The 21,070-nt window shown below is 62.1% G+C and overlaps 2 protein-coding genes across 4 annotated transcripts; one reads left to right on the top strand and one right to left on the bottom strand.

Annotated features, from left to right (window-relative positions):
• The first annotated feature begins 957 nt into the window (after positions 1-957).
• On the top strand, positions 958-14,689 carry RELL2 (RELT like 2). 2 transcript variants are annotated; one of them, XM_066328887.1, is made up of 8 exons: positions 958-1,497; positions 4,642-4,855; positions 6,514-6,576; positions 6,656-6,722; positions 7,005-7,193; positions 11,590-12,226; positions 13,769-13,802; positions 14,027-14,689. In XM_066328887.1, the coding sequence occupies exons 1-7, from the start codon at positions 1,315-1,317 to the stop codon at positions 13,799-13,801; spliced, it is 1,386 nt and encodes a 461-aa protein (XP_066184984.1). In that variant the 5' UTR covers positions 958-1,314; the 3' UTR covers position 13,802; positions 14,027-14,689. The 2 variants fall into 2 exon arrangements, with proteins under 2 accessions (XP_066184984.1, XP_066184985.1); XM_066328888.1 differs by lacking the exon at positions 958-1,497 and adding an exon at positions 1,609-1,631.
• Positions 14,671-20,371, bottom strand: FCHSD1 (FCH and double SH3 domains 1). 2 transcript variants are annotated; one of them, XM_066328885.1, is made up of 19 exons: positions 20,241-20,371; positions 19,893-19,990; positions 19,489-19,534; positions 18,586-18,659; positions 18,190-18,334; positions 17,978-18,114; positions 17,839-17,902; positions 17,616-17,744; positions 17,317-17,439; positions 17,140-17,235; positions 16,956-17,063; positions 16,748-16,852; positions 16,327-16,557; positions 16,163-16,246; positions 15,900-16,056; positions 15,612-15,817; positions 15,397-15,493; positions 15,258-15,325; positions 14,671-15,127 (listed from the first exon to the last, which is right to left on the bottom strand). In XM_066328885.1, exons 1-19 carry the CDS (start codon positions 20,259-20,261, stop codon positions 15,062-15,064), a joined length of 2,055 nt encoding a protein of 684 aa, XP_066184982.1. In that variant the 5' UTR covers positions 20,262-20,371; the 3' UTR covers positions 14,671-15,061. The 2 variants fall into 2 exon arrangements, with proteins under 2 accessions (XP_066184982.1, XP_066184983.1); XM_066328886.1 differs by lacking the exons at positions 18,586-18,659; positions 19,489-19,534.
• Between the last annotated feature and the right edge of the window lie 699 nt (positions 20,372-21,070).

Below are 21,070 nucleotides of genomic sequence, written 5' to 3'. Positions count from 1 at the left end.
GCAGCACCAGCCAGGAGGGGGATGAAAGTTGGGTGGAAAATTGCTGGGTGTGAGGAGGCAGCAGAATAAGGAAAACCTGGAGCTGACAAGAGATGGAAACAGGACCATGTTGTGAGCTGTGCTGGCTGGGAATGGCAGCAAAAACCTGCTCCCTGTGGGCTGGAGAGAAGGAAGGATGAACAGAGCAGGAAGCCTTGTCCAAAGGCTTGGAAAACCAAGCCAAAATCAATGCTTGGTCCTGCCAGTCTCCTGCTGGATGGTTTTCTGAAGACAGGAGTTTGGGATGAAGGAAGAGACTGGAGAGAGGCTGCTCAACCCAGTGGGGTCTCAGAGAGGGGCAGGACCCCCAAGAGTTGCCTGAGGATGCAGATGGTCACTGAGATGTTCCTGGCATCGCAGTGGGTGCCAGGCTGGGATTTCCAGGGGACAGAAACCCCTTGGAAGAGCAAGAGGAGCTTCCCACCTGTATGGGATGGGGCATGGTGGGATGGCAGGGAGTTCTGGGTGCTGTGCTGGCTGCAGGTGGAAGAGACAATGAGTCAAGGTGTGATTAAATTGTAGGGTTATTAAATGATATTTGTGGCTGTCTCTGTCCCCTCCTGCGGGGATGCTGCCCCCTCCACTCTGCCCCTTGTGTGGGTTTCCTTTTAGGATCCCAGCTCCAGCCTGGAGCAAGGATCATAGGATGTTTTAGGGGACAGGATTGGAAGGGACTTTAGAGATCATTTCATTCCAGTCCCCTGCCAGGGGCAGGGACACTTTCAGAGGAGACCCAGGACCCTCTTGCCATGACCCCGCAGGGCACGGCTGTGGCTGGGGACACTCAGAGAGCTCACCTAGCACCGAGCCCAGCACCCACCGTGGGAATCAACAGGGATTTAAACGTGCTGAACGTCACGGCTGCACTGGGAGCTCCCGGAGCACTGACGTCTCAGGGTGGGTGCTCCCTGTGACGACTGTCCTGTCCCTGCTCCACCAGCTGCTGCCACCAGATAACGCCCGGCTGGGGACATGGAGCTGCCCGGGCAGCACATCCCAGTGCCCGGCTGGGGGAATGAGGAGAGGAGAACCACGTCCCTGCTTCCAGCTGGGATCACATTGCTGGCTGAGCTGTCCTGCTGGAAGCTGGCCGCTGCTCCGGGCATCTTCACGGGTGTTGGAGCAGAGCGAGGGAAGCGTCGGAGAGGGATATTTTTAGATGCTCTTTGTGCTCAGAGAGCAAAACCAGGCTGTGGTTTAACGGCCATTAGCTGCTGGCACGTTGGAAAGGCTGAAGAAAGGCTGAGGATTCGGGGACACGTTTGACACGATGGGATGGAACAGCTTCCTGGCCTGAGCATTGAAGTGAAGATCCCAAGAGGAGCCTGGGTCTGGGCAGTCCAGCTGCCACGTGGGGCCAGGGCAGCGGATCCCCCAAAAGGACGTGTTCACACGGTTTGTGGGGTGACATTTGCTCCAATATCTGCGGAAGAAGTGCGGGGAAAGAACGGACAAGAGGTAACGTGGAATTCTGCTGGGAGTGAAGCCGGCTGAGGGATAGGGTGACAGGTGACAGTTCTGTCCCACCAGCCTCTCCTCAGCTGCTCTGTCCACTCCCTCCCAAGCCACCTTTTGATGTGGAAGCTTAAAATGTCAGTGTTCCCAGGGAATGCCTTGAGAGGGACTGAAGCCTCCAAGGCTCTCCAGGATTCAGGGAAGCCCCGAGGGGTGGCCTGGGAAGGAAGGGCAGGGAATGGTGGTGCTGGATGAGGTGAGCAGGCAGAAAGAAGGCAGCTGCCTATCCCAGAGCTCCAGCCGGATTGTCTTGTGTCTCAGATCCCACTGCCTTGGCTGGTGGGGTCACACAGGGTGGGACAGGAGCTGGGATGGGGTCAGGAGCTCAGACTGTGAACGTGCCACGAGCATCCAGCCCACAGCCCCAGCTGCTGCTCCCCAGCTTGGTATGGGGCTTTACCCCGTGGGGGTTCTGTCTCCACCGGCCAGGCTGGACATGGCCAGCCTGCTCAGGAGGGAGAGCTCCGTTGTGTGGGTTCATGCCTCAAATACTGGCTGCTTTTGGGGCAGACAGGAGCCTGGGTGTTGTTTCTGAGTCACCTGCCAGGGGCTGTGTGGGACCATTAAATGCTAACGGGCTCCTGCAATGGGACAAGGACCGAGCCCCTGGAGCGACACTGAAGCTGAGGTGGTGGAAGCAGGATGGAGACTGGGAGCAGGCGATCCCTGGTTCAGAGAATGAGGAAGAGAAACACAATCAGTTGGGATAATCCAGCTGCAGAGGCAGGAGGGAGCAGCTTGAGAGCAACAGAACCTCCTCCTCATCCTGGTTCACCCCACGAAGGCCAGGATTTGTCCTCAGGGAGGGCCAGGCTGCTGTGCCACCCTGTGTCCCCCAGCTTGTGGAAAGGCCTTGACAGCAGAGGCTGTGGGAAAATCTGTGGGACTCTCCCCTCGGAGTGGGGAGTCCTGCTGAGCCTGGCATGGCTGGAGTCAGGAACGGGGGTGGGACGCTGGGAAGGGTGGGGAGCTGGAAGGGGGCAGGGTGCAGCAATGCGCTGGGTGGGCGGGAACGCCCAGGAGGAGAAAGAGCGATCCATTGTGCAGGACAGCGTGCGTGGGCACGGGGAAAACGGGAATAATGCTCACCATGACTGCGTCCCCTCAGGGCCCTGCGGAAACCCAGACCTGCCAGTTCCCCCTCTGCTCAGAAACAAGGGCAAGGAGCAGACTGCTCTTGAGGTTTACTTTGTGAGGTCTCAGCAGAGACTTGCACGATGTAGCAGCTTGTTGGTCCAGGGTTTGGAGACCTCTCCTCTGCTGTGGCCCAGCAATCCATGGCAGGAGGAAAAGTCTTGTTCTTGCCACAGATATTCTGTCCTAGGGCTTGTCTCCCTGTCAGGAGAGCGGACAGATGGGTGTCACCACCTGATGTGGTGACCTCCTGAAGTCACACTGATGGCTCCTGGGAGCTGACTTGGTCACCTGTGCAGAGGGACAGGAGCCCTCAGCAAGGCACAGCTGAGAGCCTGAGGGAGTCACAGGTTGTGTCACAGCAAGACAGAGTCAAGGGGGATAATTCCCAGGGAGGAATGTGTGCACGGATCGATGCTCGGTTCGGTGGAGATGGGGTGGGAGGGATTTCAGGGGTTGCGTTCCTCAAGGTTTGGGTGGAGAACTGGCAGTGGCTGAAGGATGGAGAGAAGCAGGTCTCGTTTCCAGTAGCAAAGGAGTGGTGGGTGAAGCCTCCCAGAGTGAGGATGATGTGGTGGAGATGGAGAAGGAGGTTGTGGGACCACAACACTTTGAGATTTCAAATGGTTTAGCCACTCCTTTTTTTGGAAGGAAGGAGACACAGGAGTCTCCCGGGGCTCATTTTCCACCATCTCCACGGTGCTGTGGGATCCCAGTGTGGGTGTCTGCATCCCTCTACTCCCCCCAACACCCTGGTGCGTGATCAGTCCTGGCCTCACTGAGCCCCACTTCCACCCTTCTCCCTCCCATCGCCAGGGCTCAGTGCCCTAAAAATCCAGGAAAGGAGGGTGCCAGGGGAGCTCGGGGCTGGCACGCGTGCGGGTGAGGTTATTCACCCCGGGGCGGGCGGCACTGGCAGCTGCTGCCCTGAGCAGCGCTCCTGCGTGTCCTGCTGCAGCCGCCGGCATCTCCCCGAGCTCCTCTCCGCACCTTCCTCCGCCGAAACAGCTCCGGAGAGGTTTTTTTTTTTTTTTTCTGGGATCGGGACAGGCGGGAGCTCTTGTGGCGGAGAGCGGCAGCAGAAGCCGCTGGCTCCTTCCCGGGGAAGGCGGGCAGGGAGCCGGGGCCCGGGGGCCGGAGGATGCTCGCCGCGGTCCCCAGCCGCGGGGATGCGGGGTTGCTAGGAGGCAGGTGAAGGTGAAGGTGAAGGTGAAGAGGAGAGCGCTGCGGAGGACCGCAGGCCCAGGTACCGCCGCAGCGGGGCCGGGGGACAGGCGGGGGCCCTTCTCCGAGCCGGGCAGCGGAGCCGGCGAGCGGGAATGTGGGCGCTGAGCCCGTGGGAAAGGAGCCGGGAGCGCACGGGGGAGCCGGGGCGGGGGGAGCCCGCTCGCTTCTGCGGGAGGACAATGCGGGAGCAGCCGGCGGCTCGGCCCTCCGCCAGCCCGGCTGCCGCGGCTCCCTGCCTGCCGCTGCCGGTGCCGGTACCGCTGCCGGTGCCGGCGGAGGGCCTCGGCCGTGAGTACCGAGGGCTGAGAGGCAGCGGCGCGGCGCGGGAGGATGCTCAGCCATCCTCCGGCAAGGGCGAGCCGAGGGATGCCGCCCGCCGCAGAGCCCCGGGCAGGCCGGGCCACCGGTGCCCTTGGGAAGCCGCCTGCAAGGGACGGGGCAGCGCCGCAGCCCGGGGCCGGCGGGCCTTGCGGGGACGCTGCCGCCACCGCTGCCCTTGGGATGCCTCTTGCCGGGGGCGTGCGGGGCAGCGGTGTCCTTGGGAGACCGCCAGGAGCCACCTCCGGCCGGGGCTGTCCTCCGTGCGGCGCCGCACCTTGCGGGGCGAGGGCTGAGCCCCGGGCTGGCCGGCTGGGAGCTGCCTCTGGCCCCGCAGGAGGAAGGGCGGGATGGGCTCAGGGCGGCGGCGAGAGCCGGGGCTCTGACCTGCCTTCGCCCTTCTCCTAGATCCGCATGTCAGACCATCACCACCCCAGCCATGGGGAGGGAGATCCCCAGCACGGCATCACTGTGGTCTTCCTCCTCGTCCTTGTCTTCTTCGTCATGGGGCTGGTGGGGTTCCTGATCTGCCATGTCCTGAAGAAGAAGGGTTACCGGTGCCGGACCTTCCGGGACGAGCTCGACCCCGATGACAAAGACGGGGTGGAGGAGCTCCAGGACGGTGAGTGCCGGGGCCATGGGGGCTCGGTGGGGGCTCGGCCTTTTGCCTGCTGTGGGCTGGTGCTCCTCGTGCACCCTTCTGGCATGTGGGATGGGGCTGGGAGGGTTACCTGTCACGTGTGGCTGGGTTGGGACAAAGGGCTGGGGCGGTGAGAGCAGCGCGGTGTTCCCTGGGGATCGGGAGTGTGAGGGCCAGGGATCCCTCTGATCCACGAGCTGACAACAGCTGGAGGTGACAGGGAGGTGGGAACCAGTGCTTGGCCCTTCCCAAAGGAGCAATATCACCAAAAGGGAATTCTGATGAACATCCAGGACTTGCTGAATCCCTAGCAACTCAATCATAATCCCTGTTCCCTGGAGGAAAACCTCTCTCAGCTGGAGCACAAGCTATCCCTCTGCTCCTCTGGCATTAGGATGTCTGGCAGGGAGCCAGCTGGTGTTTGCTATTGGTCATGTCTTCTTCTAGTCTCTGCCGTGTTCGTGCAGACCAGAGAAGCAGAGGTGTTGCTAGAAGGGGAGAAGGGCCCTGTGGGGAATTTTTTCCATCACTTCAGGCCACTGCAAGTCGCTCTGGGGTGGTTAGATTGGGGAGTCGCTGCCGCATCGAGCGTGGGTGCCTGGCCCAAGCGAGCTCTGTCATTCGGTGGTTTCCTGAGTCTCTGCTGAAGGGGGAACACACATTCCTCCGGCTGCTTCCCAGGCTGAGAGCAGCCACATGGTGCTACAGAACTCCTCCGGCTCCCGTGTGCCAGCGGCAGTGCTGGGGAGGATCAGCACCTCCTGCTGCCGTTGCCTGTGCTCAGGGGGGACACGCGGCTCCCCTGGCTCACCCACGGATGCAGCCAGAGCTTCCAGGTGTCCATGGATGTGCTCCTCTGGCTTTAGTGTAACTTTTGGCTGTACATGACATGGAAACAGTGTCTGAACCTTCCAGGATGGGCTTTACCCTCTGGAGACACCAGAGTCCAGGTGGGAAACATCTCCATGGGCTTCCAAGATCATGGTAGCAACCCTTGAGCCTTTGAGGCAGTTGCCTGCCAGACCACAGCTCCAACCTGCTTACAGGAACATCTCACACTGCTGACCAGGCAGGAGGTCCATCCATCCAGGCCTCCTGCCTCCAACAGTGCCTGGAAGAAGGTTGAGGTGAACGCTGTGGATGAATTCCACAACAGAGCGGGCACCAGCCAAGTTTCCTCAGAACAGTTTGAAGCTTTTAATAGTGTGCAGCTCTGGGGCTCTCTCTGTCGTTGTGTGTTCCCCATTTCTGTGTTTAGTGGGTCCCAGTGGGTTTATTTTCTGTGGGCATGTCCTGTTTACCCTTGGAGCCCTGACCACTTGCAGCATCCTGCAGCCAGGGGCTCCAGGGCTGGACAAAGACTCTCCTCTTTCAACTTTTTGGAACCTGCTTCCTGCTCCTTTCTCCAGATGCTCCCCTGTTCTGAAGGAGCAACACCACCCCCTCTCCCTGCACACACAGCTGCTGGTTCAGCCGTTTCTTTTCCACGAGGAGGGATCTGGTGTTCCCCAGTGGCTTCCCAGTGTGACAGGGGACACGAGGCTTCTCCAAGAGCTCTGCTGATGCAGCTGCTCCTGGGAAGGGATGAGTGAGCGGAGTCCCCGAATTCCAGCCCTCAGTGCCACGTCGTCTCTTTTCAGATGAGGACGAGAAGAACGATGACACCGTGGAGAAGATCGTGAGGTGCATCATCCAAAATGAAGGTGAGCAGCTCAACAGGCCACCCCGCTGCTGTGCTGACCACTTTGGCTGACACATTCCCGTTTCTCCCTCTCTCTTCAGCAAATGTGGAGGCCCTCAAGGAGATGCTGGGGGAAAACGAAGGGGACGTGCCAGTGCCAGTGCCCAGGTGAGGGAAGCTCACAGCAGCTTGTGGCTGCTGCAGAGGGAGGGACAAGCAGCTCGTTTTTCCATCTGCTACAAAGCACCTTCCCAACATGGAGTCCTGCTCTCCTAAGGGTTTTGAGGAGTGCTTCACCCCACTGCCAGGTGGAACAGGTCTTCCTCATTCCTGTCCCCAGCAGAGGTCCCACCCATAGCTGCTGCTCCCAGGGCTTGCTGCAAGTGAGGCTGCACCAGGGCTGGGACATGTCCCCGAGGTGACACAACCTGTCATGTGCTTCTGTTGCAGCCTTTGTCCCCACAGCAGCAGCCAGGACGGGGGCCCACCACATCACCACACGGTGCACCTGGGCTCCACGCAGGCCCCCTGCATCCACTGCAGCCGCAGGAAGAGGCACCCGCTGCAGCGCCAGGGCCGGTCCAAGGAGGGCAAAAGCAGGATGTATCCCGGAGAGACCACCGTCTTCTCAGTGGGCAGGTACCCAGATCAGCTTTGCCAGGGATTTCTGTGCTGCACTGAGCACCATGGGCTCTCCTCAGCCCGCCTGTTCCTTCCCCCTTCCCCACTCGCCCAAGGTTCCCTCTTTCTGTTTCACGTCAAGATGTCCCAGCAGCAGCTCTGCAGCTGGAGCTCCTGAGGATCCAGGTGCTTCCTGCACCTGGAAATGCCTGTGGGATGTGGCAGGCAGTGATGCACCGGTGGCTTCCCTCCTTCTCTGGGAAGGTGACTCAAGCTGGGTTTTCCTGCTGAGTCAGTGCTGGGCACAGCCCCAGCTCCGTGTCCTTCCAGAGCCCGCTGTCCCAGAGCCGTGTAAGCAGGGCCCTTGCTGCCCACCCAGGGGCTTTAGGAACGTCATTAGGGGAGCAGAGGGGACAGTGTGTCCCAGGTCAAGCCACCACCCACTCAGAATGAGAGTGGCTGTGCTGCTCCAGGTTGCTGCCTCCAAAGGTGTCTGTAATTAGATGACACGGCAGCAGTGTAAGAATAGGGGAGTGTTCCTGATACTTGCCACAAATGGTTTCCAGTCCCCACCTGGTTTCACCCCAAGGGACTTCCTGAGCTTCCTGTGGTCTCTGTGTAGTCACTAACCTGTAGAACAGTCTGTGGGCTGGCCCTGGCTGCCCCACTCTCCAGCAGAAAGGGTTAGGAAAGCCTTCCTGGGCTTGGCTCCTTCTGGCTGGAGGTGACCGGGGCAGGGTGACAAGCAACAGCTGCTCCCTGGATGGCCACCGTGGTGAGACACAAAGCTCTGTCATGCTCACATTGTGCACAAGGTCTTCCTTCAGGGCCTGAGCCTTGATGAAACTTCATGTTGTGGTCCAAAGAGACAATCCTTTCACAGGAATGCTGAACCAGAATGGACATGGAATCGTGGAATGGTTTGCATTGGAAGGGACCTCAAAGTTCATCCAGTTCCACCCTCTGCCATGGGCAGGGACACCTCCCACTGTCCCAGGCTGCTCCAAGCCCCAATGTCCAGCCTGGCCTTGGACACTTCCAGAGATCCAGGGGCAGCCACAGCTGCTCTGTGCCAGGGCCTGCCCACCCTGCCAGGGAACAATTCCTGCCAAATCTCCTATCCAGCCCTGCCCTCTGGCAGTGGGAAGCTGTTCCCTGTGTCCTATCATGCGGATTTTTCCACCATCACGGGCAGGACCCTCAGCAGGGAGGTGAGCTGGCGCTTTCTGGGGAGCTGGAGAAGTAGAGAGACCTCCCGGACCTCCCCAGGCCGAATTGCAGCTCAGATCACATCTTGTGGGCACTGCCAGCCGCTGGCTCCCTCGTGCCTGTGGCTGTCCTTGGAGGTGGTGCCCGGCAAGCCAGGGCTCTCACAGTTGTGCACTCACCGCTAATTCATTCCCTGGCTGGTGCCCAGCTCCATCCACTGCTCCGTGTCCTTTGTGTCTTCCCAGTCTCCTCTCCCTCACCTCGGAGTGCTGGGCGAGATGGTCTCCTCTCCCAAAGGCACCTTCCCTCAATTTCTGTTTTGTTTTCCTTAACCCTGTTAATACCCGCCACAGACACCAGCCTTCTCCACAGCACAGCCATCCCATTTCTCCAAGGCCTTACTTTCAATCCTGAATCCCTTTAGTACAAGGTCCAGCTGCTAAGGGACCTACGTGCCCATGAGGTACAATCCCTCCTCCAAATTCTGCTTCTTATTTCCAAGCTGTCCCCTTTTCTCTTCCAGATCCTGGATGACTTTTCCAGGATTGCCCTTCCTGTGTGTTATTTATGACAAATATCTTGAAGTGCTTTGATTCAGCACTGACCCTACAATACAGGGCTTCTTTAACCCACCTCTGGAGTTGAAGACACACCCTCAGGTCTTGTTCTCCTTTATTTTGGGTATTGTTTTTGCCTTGGACACAGTGGTTGAGAGTCCAGCCCCCTCCTACACGGAATGAGCCCTGGTCCTGGTAGGCACAGGCTCATCCCTGAGGAGTGGAAAGGATGGGAGCTGTGGATGTCCACCAAGATCATCCAGAGCTGGAGTATGGGGCATCTGAGGAGGCTTTTTTGTCCTGGAGAATTAGAAAGGGATGATCTAATTGTCCTCGAACACTTCCCAAAGGGTGGGTGGAGTTTAAATGAAGATGCAACAAGACTGTTCTTGCCTGGGAAGGGCAAGAGGCAATGGCCATGAGCTACAACAAGAGAAATCCAGAAAAAATGCAAGGAAAAACTCTTCTGCCGTGAGAATGGTGCAGCCCTCAACAGGGCCCTGAGGAGTGAAGGAATCTCCACCCTGAAGATTTCCAAAACCTGACTGGACAGGGCTCTGGGCAAAGTGCTTGAGGGTGAGAGGAGGCCCAGATACAAGCAGGGGTCTGGACTGGAGACATTCTGAGGGGTTTTTGCATCTAAATTTTTCTAAACTTCTGCAGCAATCAGGGTTATGTGTGGTACAGGATGATCAGCACTTGACTCAGCCCCTTCCCTCAACCAGTCGTAGTCAGTGGCAGAGCTTGTCCATAGAACATCTGTGTCTGACCCTCTGTCCTCAGCCCCAGCAGCCAGAGTGGGTCACATCCCACTGAGCCCAAAGCCCCAGGGATGCCGATGAGGCAGGCAGCCAAGGCTCCTCAGCTTTCCCTCACCTGCCAGGGGCTGGCTACATTACCTCTTGTGCCCTCCCCAGTCCAAACCCTTCCTGCTCTCTGAACCCACTCCCAACTCTTCCAGGCTGACATTGCTCAGTGGCATTACCAAGAAACGTTCCTGTCACTTGTGTCTCCTTCCTGTTCCTCTTCAGCAACAGAACATCCTTTGGTCTCTCCAAATCGCAGTGCTGGTGTCTTATCTCCAAATATCTGGATAGACCTGAAAGGTCACATTTGCTGCTGCCTGGCCTGACCTGAACAATTCCCCGGAGCTGGAGCATTTCCATTCTTGACCCTCTCAATCCTGAGCAGCTTTCTGACCCTGCTGAGGGGTTGGTGCTGTCCACAGGCTGGGCTCCAGCCTGGAAATGGTCTCCTTCATCTCTGCCAACTCACCTGGCCTCTGTCCTTATCTTTTGGACCTCTCTGTTTTCTCCTTTGGAATAGCAGAACTGCCATGTGCTTGCCCTTTGCATCTTGCTCTTCTTTCTGCACCAGCAGCACTTGAACTTTCTGAAATTGTGCTTTTCCCTGGCACTGACTGGCAGCTGAACCCCAGCAGAGCCAGGTCCATTGGCTTCTCCACGTGTGATCCAAGAGCATGGAGAGCAGGGTTGGGGGAGCCATGGGCTGCACAAGGTCCCAGTGGTGGGATTGGAGTGCTCTGGCTGGTGGACACCAGCTCACCGTGGAGGAGGTTTCCTGTCTGCTGGTCCAGCAGTGGCTGGCAGTGCTGGTGAGGAGGAGTCAGAGTTTGTCACGATCAGCACAATCACAATCCAGACTTTCAGGCTTTGCTGACATCTTACCCCTCTCAGGCTGAGGGAATTGGGAGAGGAGAAACTCCAAGGACACTTTAGAATCCTTTCCAGTGCATAGAGAGGTTCCAAGAGAGCTGGAGAGGGGCTTGGGACAAGGGCACAGAGTGACAGGACAAGGGGGAATGGCTTCCTGCTGCCAGCAGGCAGGGTCAGAAGGGATATTGGAAAGAAATTGGTGCTGAGGCAGGGGCACAGAAAAGCTGGGGCTGCCCCTGGATCCCTGGAAGTGTCCAAGGCCAGGTTGGGACACTGCTTGGAGCAACCAGGTTGAGGGGAAGTTGTCCCTACCCATGGCAGGGGGTGGAACTGGACGATCTTTTAGGACCTCCTTCCAACCCAAGCCATTCCATGAGTGTATGATCCCTAACTCCCCTCTTCTCCCCATGTGCCATGTTACATCACCTCTGATTACTAACCCACCCTTTGAGTGTGTCAGACCCATTTCTGCATTTTTTTCTGCTGCCCACCCCGGAGCTCTGAGCAGTTACCTGCTCATGGTGGAACCCTGGTGAACTGCTCAGGTACCTTCCACCCCTCCAGTGGATGGTGCAGAATGTGCTCTGGCAGAGTTTAGCCGAACAATTCCTTCAGCCTTTGGTTCCTGTGTCCAAATCACTGCCAAAGCCCTGTCCCTGCCCTCACTTAGGGCACACTCTCATCCAGGTTGTCTCGGAGCAGTTCCAAGAGCTGTGATCCATCTTGCTGCTGGGAGGGCAAGCTCTGCCCCAGCCAAGACCTGGATTGAACTTTCCGTCCTTCTCTTTCTGGTTGTTTTGCTCAAAACGGAGGGGAAAACGAGTTTGGGTGCTTGGCTTGTGTGTGTGTGAACGGGTCTGAAAAGCTGGGGATCAGAGCAAAGAGGAGAGCCGCGGATGGAGGTACAGGCGAGCTGGGAATCCAGCTGTGGGACAGCAGGGAACACACTGCTCTGTCGCGTCCCCATTGCAGGTTCCGTGTCACACACATCGGGAAGAAACCGCCCGTGCAGGACGGCGCGCTGCCCGCCGACAGCCGGCAGCCGAGCACGGAGGAGCTGGAGCGCAGCAGCGAGAGGCTCCAGCGGGAGCGGGCTCTCAACGGGACTGTCCCCACGGGTGGCCTGCAGAACGGAGCCATCCAGACGGGCACCCAGAGTGGCAAAAGCGCGGAGCAAAGCCTGTCCGCCAGCCCGGCCGCCAACACAGCAGCCAGCTCCGGCACCCGCGACAGCCGGCGGGCGGGCCCGGGCTCCGGCCCGCTCGGGTCCAGCCCGGCGGGGTCGGGCACGGCGGGGTCGGGCACGGCGGGGTCCGCCCCGGTGGCGCCCGGCGTGGCGGGGTCCCTGCAGGATGCTGGCTCTGCTCCCGGGAGCTCGAGCCGCCAGCGGAGGCTGATGAGCCTGCCGGCGCTGGGAGCGTCGAGTCCCAACATCCCAGGAGAGCTGGCGAGGGAAGGAGCCGGCATCTGCCTGGAGGAGATCGGACTGGAGTCGGCAGATGAAGTGTCGGATATTCACGGGAGCCTGAGTCTGCAGGAACAGGCCGATGAGCTGGGGAGAGACGACAGCAGCAGGAAACAGCCCGGAGGGGAGGACGGGAGGCAGCAGGTATGTTCCTCCTGGTCCCCGCGTGGTCCCCTGGGCTGGAGGGGCACTGCTTTTTCCCACCCATTTTTCCATGTCTGACGCGGTGGAGTGACTGTGACAGGTCCCACCCTGCTTCAAGGGCAGTGGGAGGTGCTGCAGACCTGCTGCCGGGTCCTCTTGGCAGGGGACTCCTTTTCCTTTGCGGCTGAGCTCTTTGGGGACATCCACTGGGATTCTGACCTGGGAGAGCTCCACTGCTGCAGGTGGTGTCCCCAGAACTGTAGCCTCAACGGGGTCCAATGTGGCCAATAAGGAACAGGCAGGGACAGATTTCTCCAGGAGCCTTTCTTAGCTTGAACCCAGGAAATGGTGAAGTCAAGTGGTCATTTCTTGGCTGTTGTTCCGGCTCCTGAGGAGCTGTGCTCAGAGAGGAAAGACCACCCTGCCTGGAACTCCCAGTACCCTGGTACCTCCCAATATCCCACCCAGCCACCTTGCTGGAGGGGTTAGAAAGCTCCAGGGGATTTTCTTCCTGGAATTGCCTCTGTGCTGTTACCAGTGAGCAAATGAGGCTGCTGGTGGTGGTGCAGACACCCAGCATTTCACTCACAGCCTCACCCTCTCACTCATGGTTCTGCAGCCGGGAAAAAGTGATTTTCATGGAAGGGGGCTGGGAAACACCCCCTGTGTAATGTCAGCAGCTCCAAGAGCTGGCCTTGACTTGCTTCACAAAACCAGTGCCAGGGCACACGTGGCAAAGCCCTTGGAAGAAAAAGGAAGCCAAATGCCTGGGTAAAATTCCTGGCATGCTTCAAAGCCACGGAGATCCCCTGGGGCTGGTTCTGCAGGAGCTCCACGGGCTGGGCACGGCCCATGCACATGGCAGCAGCCCTTGGCAGGGGGTGGGATGGGGCAGGACTGGGTCAGCACAGGAGAGGCCTGGGAAAGGTGCCTGGCTGCATGCTGGATGAGGACAAAGCAGGATCCCACTGGTTCCCTCTTTGCTTTCTGGTGACCTGGCTGGAAGGTTTGAGCTGGTTCATGGAGAAGGGCAGCCCATGGCAGGATAGAGCTGATGGGCTTCAGCCCTCCCCCAGAGACCTGGGCAGGTGGTGACAGGTCCTCCTGTGGGCCACTGAACCTTGGGTGATCCCTCTGATCCCTGGGGAAGCAGTGCCAAGCCCAGCACATGGTGATCGATGTCTGTCCCCTCTGCAGTGCCAGGCTCTTGCCCTGGATGCTGCACGTGGTGCTGGGGTGCTCCAGGCGTGAGGTCCCAGGAGTACGGTGATGGGACTCCCCTGGGATGTTTGTCCCCAAGCCCCGGTGCCACTCGAACCCTCCCCCACCCCCTCAGTCGCCCTCAGAGCCAGCACGAGGGCTGTTGGCTGCTGCTCATCCCGTCCTGCAGCGGATGAGGAAGCGCAGAGGTGGTGTAGTCTTTCCTGGAGACTCAGCAGGGTTCTGCCCACTGGTCCTCGGGTCACTGCTGTGGCCAAGGGAGACCCCCAGCCCAGCACCCCGCTCCTATGGGAGCGCTGACATCCCTCCTCCATCCCACAGGAGCCCGGCGCCGCGGAACAGGACCGCGTGTGACGTGAGTGCTTATTGTCCCCTGCCCCTGGGACAATGTCTGGGGGGTATGGGAGGGCACTGTCAGTGTCCCTGCCCCTGGAGGGAGATGGAGAGAGGGTGAACCCTTTCTCCGGGGGGTCGGGAAGTGCCCAGCCACAGGCAGCGACTCCGGGACATGCCATTAGCGGGTGGTGGGGTGATGCCACGGCTGTGGGGACAATCCCTATCGTGTCTCTCTCCCCATAGCTCCTCTCCGCTCCCGGCTGGAGCGTGGACGGGAGGCGCGCAGCCCCCGGACCCCTCGGGGCTGGGGGCTCTGCCGTGGGGCAGCCGCGGGGCCGCCGTCCCCGGGTGGGCAGCTACGCGCTTGGCATGGCCGGAGCGACGCGCCGGCGGCACCGACAGCCGCGCTCGGCGCCAGCCTTCATCCCATTGGCAATAGGTACCCGAGTCCCACCCACCGCACCCTCCCCGGAGAGCCCCCCGAGAGACCCTCGGGCCTGGCAGGGGCAGGACAGCACCCAGAGCCCGCTGCCCCCCGGCCCCGGGGGAGGAAGAGGGGCCGCGGCGAGGGGCAGGGATGGAGGCAGCGGCTTGAGCCCCCCCCGGGGCGGCGGGGAGCGCCTCCCCACCCACCCGGCACCTTCACCACAGAGCACAGCCCCCCAGCCCGGGCACCCCTGCCACGCAGAGTGGGCACAGGCACAAATCCTGCACCGGCAGGTCCCTGCGAGATGCTGGCGGAGAGAGGAGCTTCCAGCCCCATCCCGGCACAGGCGGGGCCGGAGGCCGGCCCCGGGGGGAGGATGGCCGCCGGCCACGCCAGCGAGCAGCCCCGGGGCCGCGCCAGCTTCGGTGTGTAACGCCTGTACATAGACGAGCTACAACCATTAAAGCTGCTGAACCCCTCGCCAGGGCCAGCGGGATTTATTGGGAACAGCCCCCCGACCCCACTGCTGCCTGTGGGGAGGTGCTGTGGGGGCTGGCAGGGTCCAGCGATGAGTCCCCAGGAACCAGGGCTGTGCTGGGACTACACGGGCGGTGCCAGGCAGGAAGGGCAGGGGCAAGGGGGGGTGAGATGGGGCCTGTGGCACTGGACACGCCAAAAAAGGGGTTCTGGGTGCTGTACTGGGACACAGGACCACTGGGCACGATGCAGCCCCTGGAGAGACCAGCTCAGGGCACGGGCCAGCACCAGCCCCTGCTGCTGGGGCAGAAGCCTGTGGTGGTTTGCTTGGACAAAGCTTTTTGGGGGCCAGAGGGTTGGGGAGACCCACAGGGTCAGCTGAAGTGAAGCTCGGGGTCGGGCTCGGGGGCTCTGCCGGGCGGCGGGGGTGGCGCACGGAGCTGCAGAGAGGGAGAGGAGAGGGAGAGAAGTGGTGCCAACATACTGAGGCCACTCATCCCCCTTCTAAACCCCCAAAACACAGGGCTGGGGCAGATTTTGGGGTCACAGCACCCCTGTGAAGGGACTTACCGGCCGCAGGCGCGTGGCTGCCAGGTCTGGAGAGCTCTGCCCGCTGCCCGTGCCATCCTGCCGGCAACCTGGGAGGGCCCAGCAGCTCAGCCTGGCCCTCTGGGCCCCCCCAGCCTCTCCCAGTTTCCCCAGCACTCACCTCCCAGCGCTGTCTCAGGAGCAGGGCTGGGCACCAGGCTGGCCCCGGGCGCCAGGCCAGGAGGGGAGAAGGGCGGAGGGGACGGTGATGGCAGCTCCTGGGAAGACACAGCCAAGAGGGATGGGAATGCTGGGAAGGGGGTCTTCACCTCAGCAGTCATGGGACACGGGGGGTTGGCCATGCCAGGGTGACACAACGACCTTCCTGCCACCAACCTGCCCTGTGGCCTCCCGGGCCCCGGTGAGCTCCTCCACCACCAAGGAGGGGAAGACGCCGACGCGGCCATCGAAGTCGCCGGTCCAGAAGCCATCGTCCACCTCGCCGGCGGCGCGGGGCAGCACCCGGATGATGGCCCCCTCAGGGAAACTCAGCTCCTCGGGGCTCTGCCCCTCGTAGTCGTACAGGGCTCGCACCAGCCAGGCTGTGGGGAGAGTGGGCAGGGGGCTCAGCGCCCTCTGGATCCCGTCCCCCTCCCTGGGGTGAGGGTGATGCCCAGCACCCACCTCCGGGCTCCAGCACCAGTTCTGCGGCCATGATGCTGGAGAGCTGGCGGTGCAAGGCAGCGGGTCCTGGGGGGCCAAGCCCAGCTGCCGAGTCACACCCCAGGGACAGCAGGTACTTTTCAGGGACGTAGCCGACCTGCCCTGCCTTGTTCCGAGCCTGAGGAGGCAGAAACCACGTGAACATCCTGGGCTCCAGAATGGGGCCAGCCTGGGCACCTCCAAAAGGTGTCTCCCAGTATGGAGGAGGCTCAGCCTGCTCCCACCTTCACCCACTCCTCTGCATCCCCATCCTCGATGATCTCCAGCTCCTCGCCCTGGCTGATGGACAGCTCATCCGCCTGGCAGCCCTGCAGGAGATGGGGACAAAGTGGCAGAGAGGTGCCATCCCTGGGCAGGCAGGGTGAGGGCCAGGCAGGCAGGGCCATACCTGGTAGCCAAAGATCACCCGGCAGGTGTAGGGGTAAGTGCGAGCAGCAGGCCCAGGCTCATCGTCCTCATCCAGCTCATCACTATCCTCGTAGTCATCGAACTCGGCGGGGTCCAGCCCCGTGGGGGTCTCCTCTCCTGTCCCCACCGTGGTCCCGGCCAGCCAGGCGTCCACGTCCAGCCCTGCCGCCCGCAGCAGTGCCAGCCGTGCCTCGGCCTTCACTCTGCTCACCTGGGGACACCACACATTGTCACAGCCCCCGGGACACCTGCGGTTGTGTCCCAACCCCCATCGCTTCCATCCCCACGTGTGGCGGCACCCCAGGTGCAGCATCCCAGCCGCCACCCCTCTGTCTCTACAGCCCCCACCCTGGGGTGACAGACTTTGAGGCCACCCCAAGCTCCCTGACTGGGGCTCCCACCTCTGCCTTCCGGATGTTTTCCCTCGCCTCTTCCATCTGCCGCTCCACGGCCGCCGCCTCCGCCTCCGGCCCCTGCTGCCGCCTGGCCTCCAGCCGCTGCAGCACCTGGGCAGGCACCCACGGCTCAGAGGGTGGTGGCAGCCGGGGAGGGGCTGGAAAAGCCCCTCCCTGAGCCCCCTGGTGCTCCGTGAGGCAGGACAACACCCACCTCCTCGCTGTGTGCCCTGTTCTTGTGGTCCCGGGCCACCCGCGTGGCCCAGCGCCGCGCCTCCTTCTCCAGGCTGGCCCCGTCATCTGATGGTGGCAGCAGGCACACCTGGGCAAGGACACGGGGGTGACAAGGGGGGTGCCTGTGTAGACCCCACCTTGCTGCAATGACCCTCTCCACTTACCTCCTCCATCCTGGTGAGCTGGAAGCGCTGCTCGGGTGCCAGGGAGAAGGCAGGGTGGTCCTGCAGGAAGAGGAGGAGGTCCTGCTCCCGGCACACCTGCAGCAGGGGAGCAGTGTGGGGCTGGAGGGCTCACCTGTGCCCTCCTGTCTCACCCAGCTCCTGGGATGGTGCCGTTACCCTCATGGATGCCTCCACAACACCCTGGAACCAGTCCCGGGTGGCCCGGCAGGTCTCCACCTCCGTCCGGCTGGCGGCTGACAGGTGCTCCCGGAGCCGCTCGTAGAGGTCCCCGTCCAGTGCCTGGGGAAAAGCGTGTGGGAACCCCCCCAGCACTGCCACATCCCTCCACTGGAGCATCCCTGACCCCCTAGGGCAGCCAGCCCTGACCCTGTGCCAGCAGGACCCTCCCTGCTGGCAGTGGGGAGACAGTCCCTGTGGGACATGGGGTGGGGCACAGGGGTCCAGGGATCTGCTACCTGCATGGCCGCAGGCAGCTCCACACGCTGGTAGTGCTCCAGGTGGGCAGAGGCAGACACCAGGGCAAAGCTGTACTCGTTCTGCACCCCTGCCAGCTGCCTCGAGTGCTCGGCCAGTCGCGCTGAGAACTGTGGGGATGTGGACAGTGAGGTTTGATGGTGGTGCCCCGTGTCCCCCTGCATCCTCCCACTTGGGCACCCTGCCAGCCCCCATGCCACTGACCTTGGCACTGAGCTTTTGCAGACTGGCCTTGGTGTGAAATATCCGCCGGTCGCTCTTCCGGAGGCTGGGGAGGATGGGAGGGGGGTGTGAGACCACCCCGCAGCCACTGCAGGCCCCCGGCCCCGTGGCCCCCACTCACCGTGCCTCCACATCGGCCGCCTTGTCCTTGGCCACCTCGCTGCTGCGCTGGAGGTGGCTGAACTGCTTCTTTGCCTTGTCCAGCTCCTTCACGGTCTCCAGCAGCTCTGCCTGCGCCTTCTGCAGCCGCTCGATGCCCTGTGGGGAGCGTCAGCTGGGGGGGACAGCTGTCCCCACTGCCCGGGCACAGGGGACATGTCCTTGCCCCAGTACCTTCTTGAGCGTCCTCTCCTTGGAGAGGCGGGCGCTGCGGGCGGCCTCGGCAGCCAGGGCGCGGTAGCTCTCGGAGGCGGTGACACGGACCTGCCCGGCGTGTGCTGTGCCCTCGATGATGCCTCTCCAGACAGCGGCCACGCTCCTGTGGGCACAGGGTTGACACGGGAATGGGTCAACCTTTGTGACCCATTGCACTTTGACAGGTTTTGGGGATGCCCAGCAGGACCGCCAGTCCCAGCATAACGCTGGAGCTGGGGACATCCCACCCACAGCTGCATCCCGCTGACACCCAAATCCTGGCTGGCATTAAGCATCTCAAAGCTGGGAGGGCCATGGGCAGGCACAGCCAGCCCCAGCCGCTTGTCCCCAGCCCTGTCCCTGTCCCCAGCCCACCTGGAGTCGCCGGCCTCGCCACGGCCCCGCTGCCAGTCTCTCTTCACAAACTGGCTCGCCAGCCTCTGCAGCGCCTGCGGACAGACCCGGCATCACTGGCACTCCCCAACCCAGCCGAGCACCCCAGCACTCGGCACCCCCCTCTGGGCCCAAAACTGGGCTCCCCCACCCTGGCTGCCCACCCCATGGACACGTGTTCCCCCCGAGCACAGACACACACATCCTCGTGGCTCAGTGTCAGCAGGAACCCCACCGTGCTCCCCATGAGAAAAACTTTCTGGGACAGCCACCACAGTGAAAGGACACCCCTGCTGGGGCTTTTGGGACAGAGCACCTGCAAGGAGACATCAGCAAGGGACACTGGACACAGAGTAGAGGAGCCCCAGCAAAGCCAAGCACAGCAAGACTCCAATCCTGGGGGGACAGTTGTCCCCAGCCTGGGGGGTGTGAGGGAGGGGAGTGTGACACGGTGACCAGCTACAGGAAGGGGGTGGACGCAGTTCTGCTGCACTATGTCTCCAAGGGAAGCTGCAGGGACATCTCACATCAAATCCAAACTCTGACATTTCAGAGCAGCGCCCTGCGATGACCCAGCAGACAGCAGAGCCCAGCAGTTTCCTCCCCCCGCAAGGTTTTCCCTCCAGGCTCCCGAAACACTCAAGGTTTGGGCCATGCTGTGCTCAGCAGAGCCCCCAGCACGTGCTGAACGTGGTCAGGGTCCTCCTGGCAGGATGAGCCATCTGCCACCACCCTCCGGGGCCAGCACGGAGCAGTCACGCTCAGATAATTTCCGAGGCTGCCCATCGCCTGCATGGGGCCGTGCCCAGTTCCTGCCCCAGGCAGGCAGGACGGAGCCTGGACCTCTCCAGGACATCGATCCTGAATCCCACGGCATCTCCTTACCTGCCCGTACTCCCTGTCAATGGTGGCCCTCTGCTTGCTGTAGGACCTGGGGGGAGAGGGGACACAGAGAGGACACACAGAGAGGGCCAGGGATGGGCCACCCCTCCCATCACCTCCTGCCACCATCCCTCTGCCATCATCCCGTCACCATCTCCCCCTGCCACCATGCTGTCCCCATGATGCCACCCCAGTGGGCGATGGAGCCCATGACCTCGAGGTGACAGGCTCAAGGTGAGCCCTGCCTGGTCCCTGGCCCACCCGTGCCATGAGCTGCCCGCTCTCAGCTTGGGCACACACACACACGCGTGGGACGAGCTGTTTCATCTCAGCCCGGGGACACACACACACACGGGATGAGCTGCCGGGTCTCAGCTCGACCCGGGTGTCACACGTGTGGGCCCTACCTGATGTCCTCCAGCAGCTCGGCGTCCCGCTGCTGCTTGCTCTGCAGGCCCGACAGCTGCTCCAGGAGATGGACCCGCAGCTCCTGGGTGAGCTTCACCTGCGGGATGGTCGCGCTCAGCCCCGCGGCCCCGGAGGGGACGGGGTGCGGGGACGGGGTGCGGGGACGCGCTGCCCCCGCTGCCCGGGTACCGCCCGCACTCCTGAGTGTCCCCCAAACGCGGCCTCGCCTGCCCAGCCCCGTGAAGCTCCGCCGGGGGCGAGTCTCGGTCACGGCTGCAGGACACGGCAGAGAGGGAGGACCCGGCCCCGGTGACCCGCCCCGTGGCCCGGCTCGGCCCGGCGCTCACCTTGCGCGGCGGCGGCTGCATCGCTGCGCTGCCCCGGTGCCGGTGCCGATCCCAATCCCGGTGCCGGCCCCGGTCGCCGCCGCCCCGACCCGCATGTGCGGAGCCCGGAACTGCCGGGCCGGCCTCGCCCCGCCCCAAACAGGCCCCGCCCCAAACAGGCCCCGCCCCAAACAGGCCCCGCCCCAAACAGGCCCCGCCCCAAACAGGCCCCGCCCCAAACAGGCCCCGCCCCAAACAGGCCCCGCCCCAAACAGGCCCCGCCCCAAACAGACCCCGCCCCAAACAGACCCCGCCCCAAACAGACCACGCCCTAAGACGAGCCCTGCCCCGGTCAGGCCCCACCCGTCCATCACCAGACAGCCACGCCCCCGACCACGCCCCTCAAACAGCCCCGCCCTCGCCCCGCCCCTTTCCCGCGCGAGGGGAAGCCCCACCCATTGCGCTCAGCAAGCCCCGCCCCTCGGGGGGCTGCAGCGCCGCCTGGTGGTGGGTGCTGCACGTATGGGCGGGGCGATGGGACACGGACAGGGGACACAGGGAGACAGGAACGCGGGGACATGGGAATTCAGGGGCATGGAAACACAGTGACATGAGAGGGAGGGACATAGGGACTTGGGGATGTGGGAAGACAGGGATATGTGACAGGGATATGTGACATAGGGACATGGAGATGTAGATGGGGAGACAGGGATGTGGGAACATAGTGATAGGAGAGGCAGAGACATGCGGACATGGAGACATGGGAGACAGGGACATGGGGACACAGGGACATGGGGACATGTGGACACAAGGAGACAGGAGGACAGGGACATACATGGGTAACACGGGGA

The sequence above is a fragment of the Sylvia atricapilla genome, chromosome 14 (genome assembly GCF_009819655.1).
Source record: "Sylvia atricapilla isolate bSylAtr1 chromosome 14, bSylAtr1.pri, whole genome shotgun sequence".
Classification (NCBI taxonomy): Eukaryota; Metazoa; Chordata; class Aves; order Passeriformes; family Sylviidae; genus Sylvia; species Sylvia atricapilla.
The sequence above is the reverse complement of the archived record's forward strand: the minus strand, read 5'-3'. Positions and strand labels throughout refer to the sequence as shown.

What these genes read in the sequence shown, in the direction of transcription:
- RELL2 (XM_066328887.1), top strand. Translation starts at nt 1,315, where the DNA reads ATGGAACAGCTTCCTGGCCTGAGCATTGAAGTGAAGATCCCAAGAGGA. An exon ending in GGGGAAAGAACGGACAAGAG is followed by an intron (nt 1,498 to 4,641) that starts GTAACGTGGAAT and finishes CCCTTCTCCTAG; the next exon opens with ATCCGCATGTCAGACCATCA. An exon ending in GGTGGAGGAGCTCCAGGACG is followed by an intron (nt 4,856 to 6,513) that starts GTGAGTGCCGGG and finishes GTCTCTTTTCAG; the next exon opens with ATGAGGACGAGAAGAACGAT.
- FCHSD1 (XM_066328885.1), bottom strand. Translation starts at nt 20,261, where the DNA reads ATGCAGCCGCCGCCGCGCAAG. An exon ending in AGCTGCCTGCGGCCATGCAG is followed by an intron (nt 17,440 to 17,615) that starts GTAGCAGATCCC and finishes GCTTTTCCCCAG; the next exon opens with GCACTGGACGGGGACCTCTA. An exon ending in CAGCCACGCGCCTGCGGCCG is followed by an intron (nt 15,128 to 15,257) that starts GTAAGTCCCTTC and finishes CCCTCTCTGCAG; the next exon opens with CTCCGTGCGCCACCCCCGCC.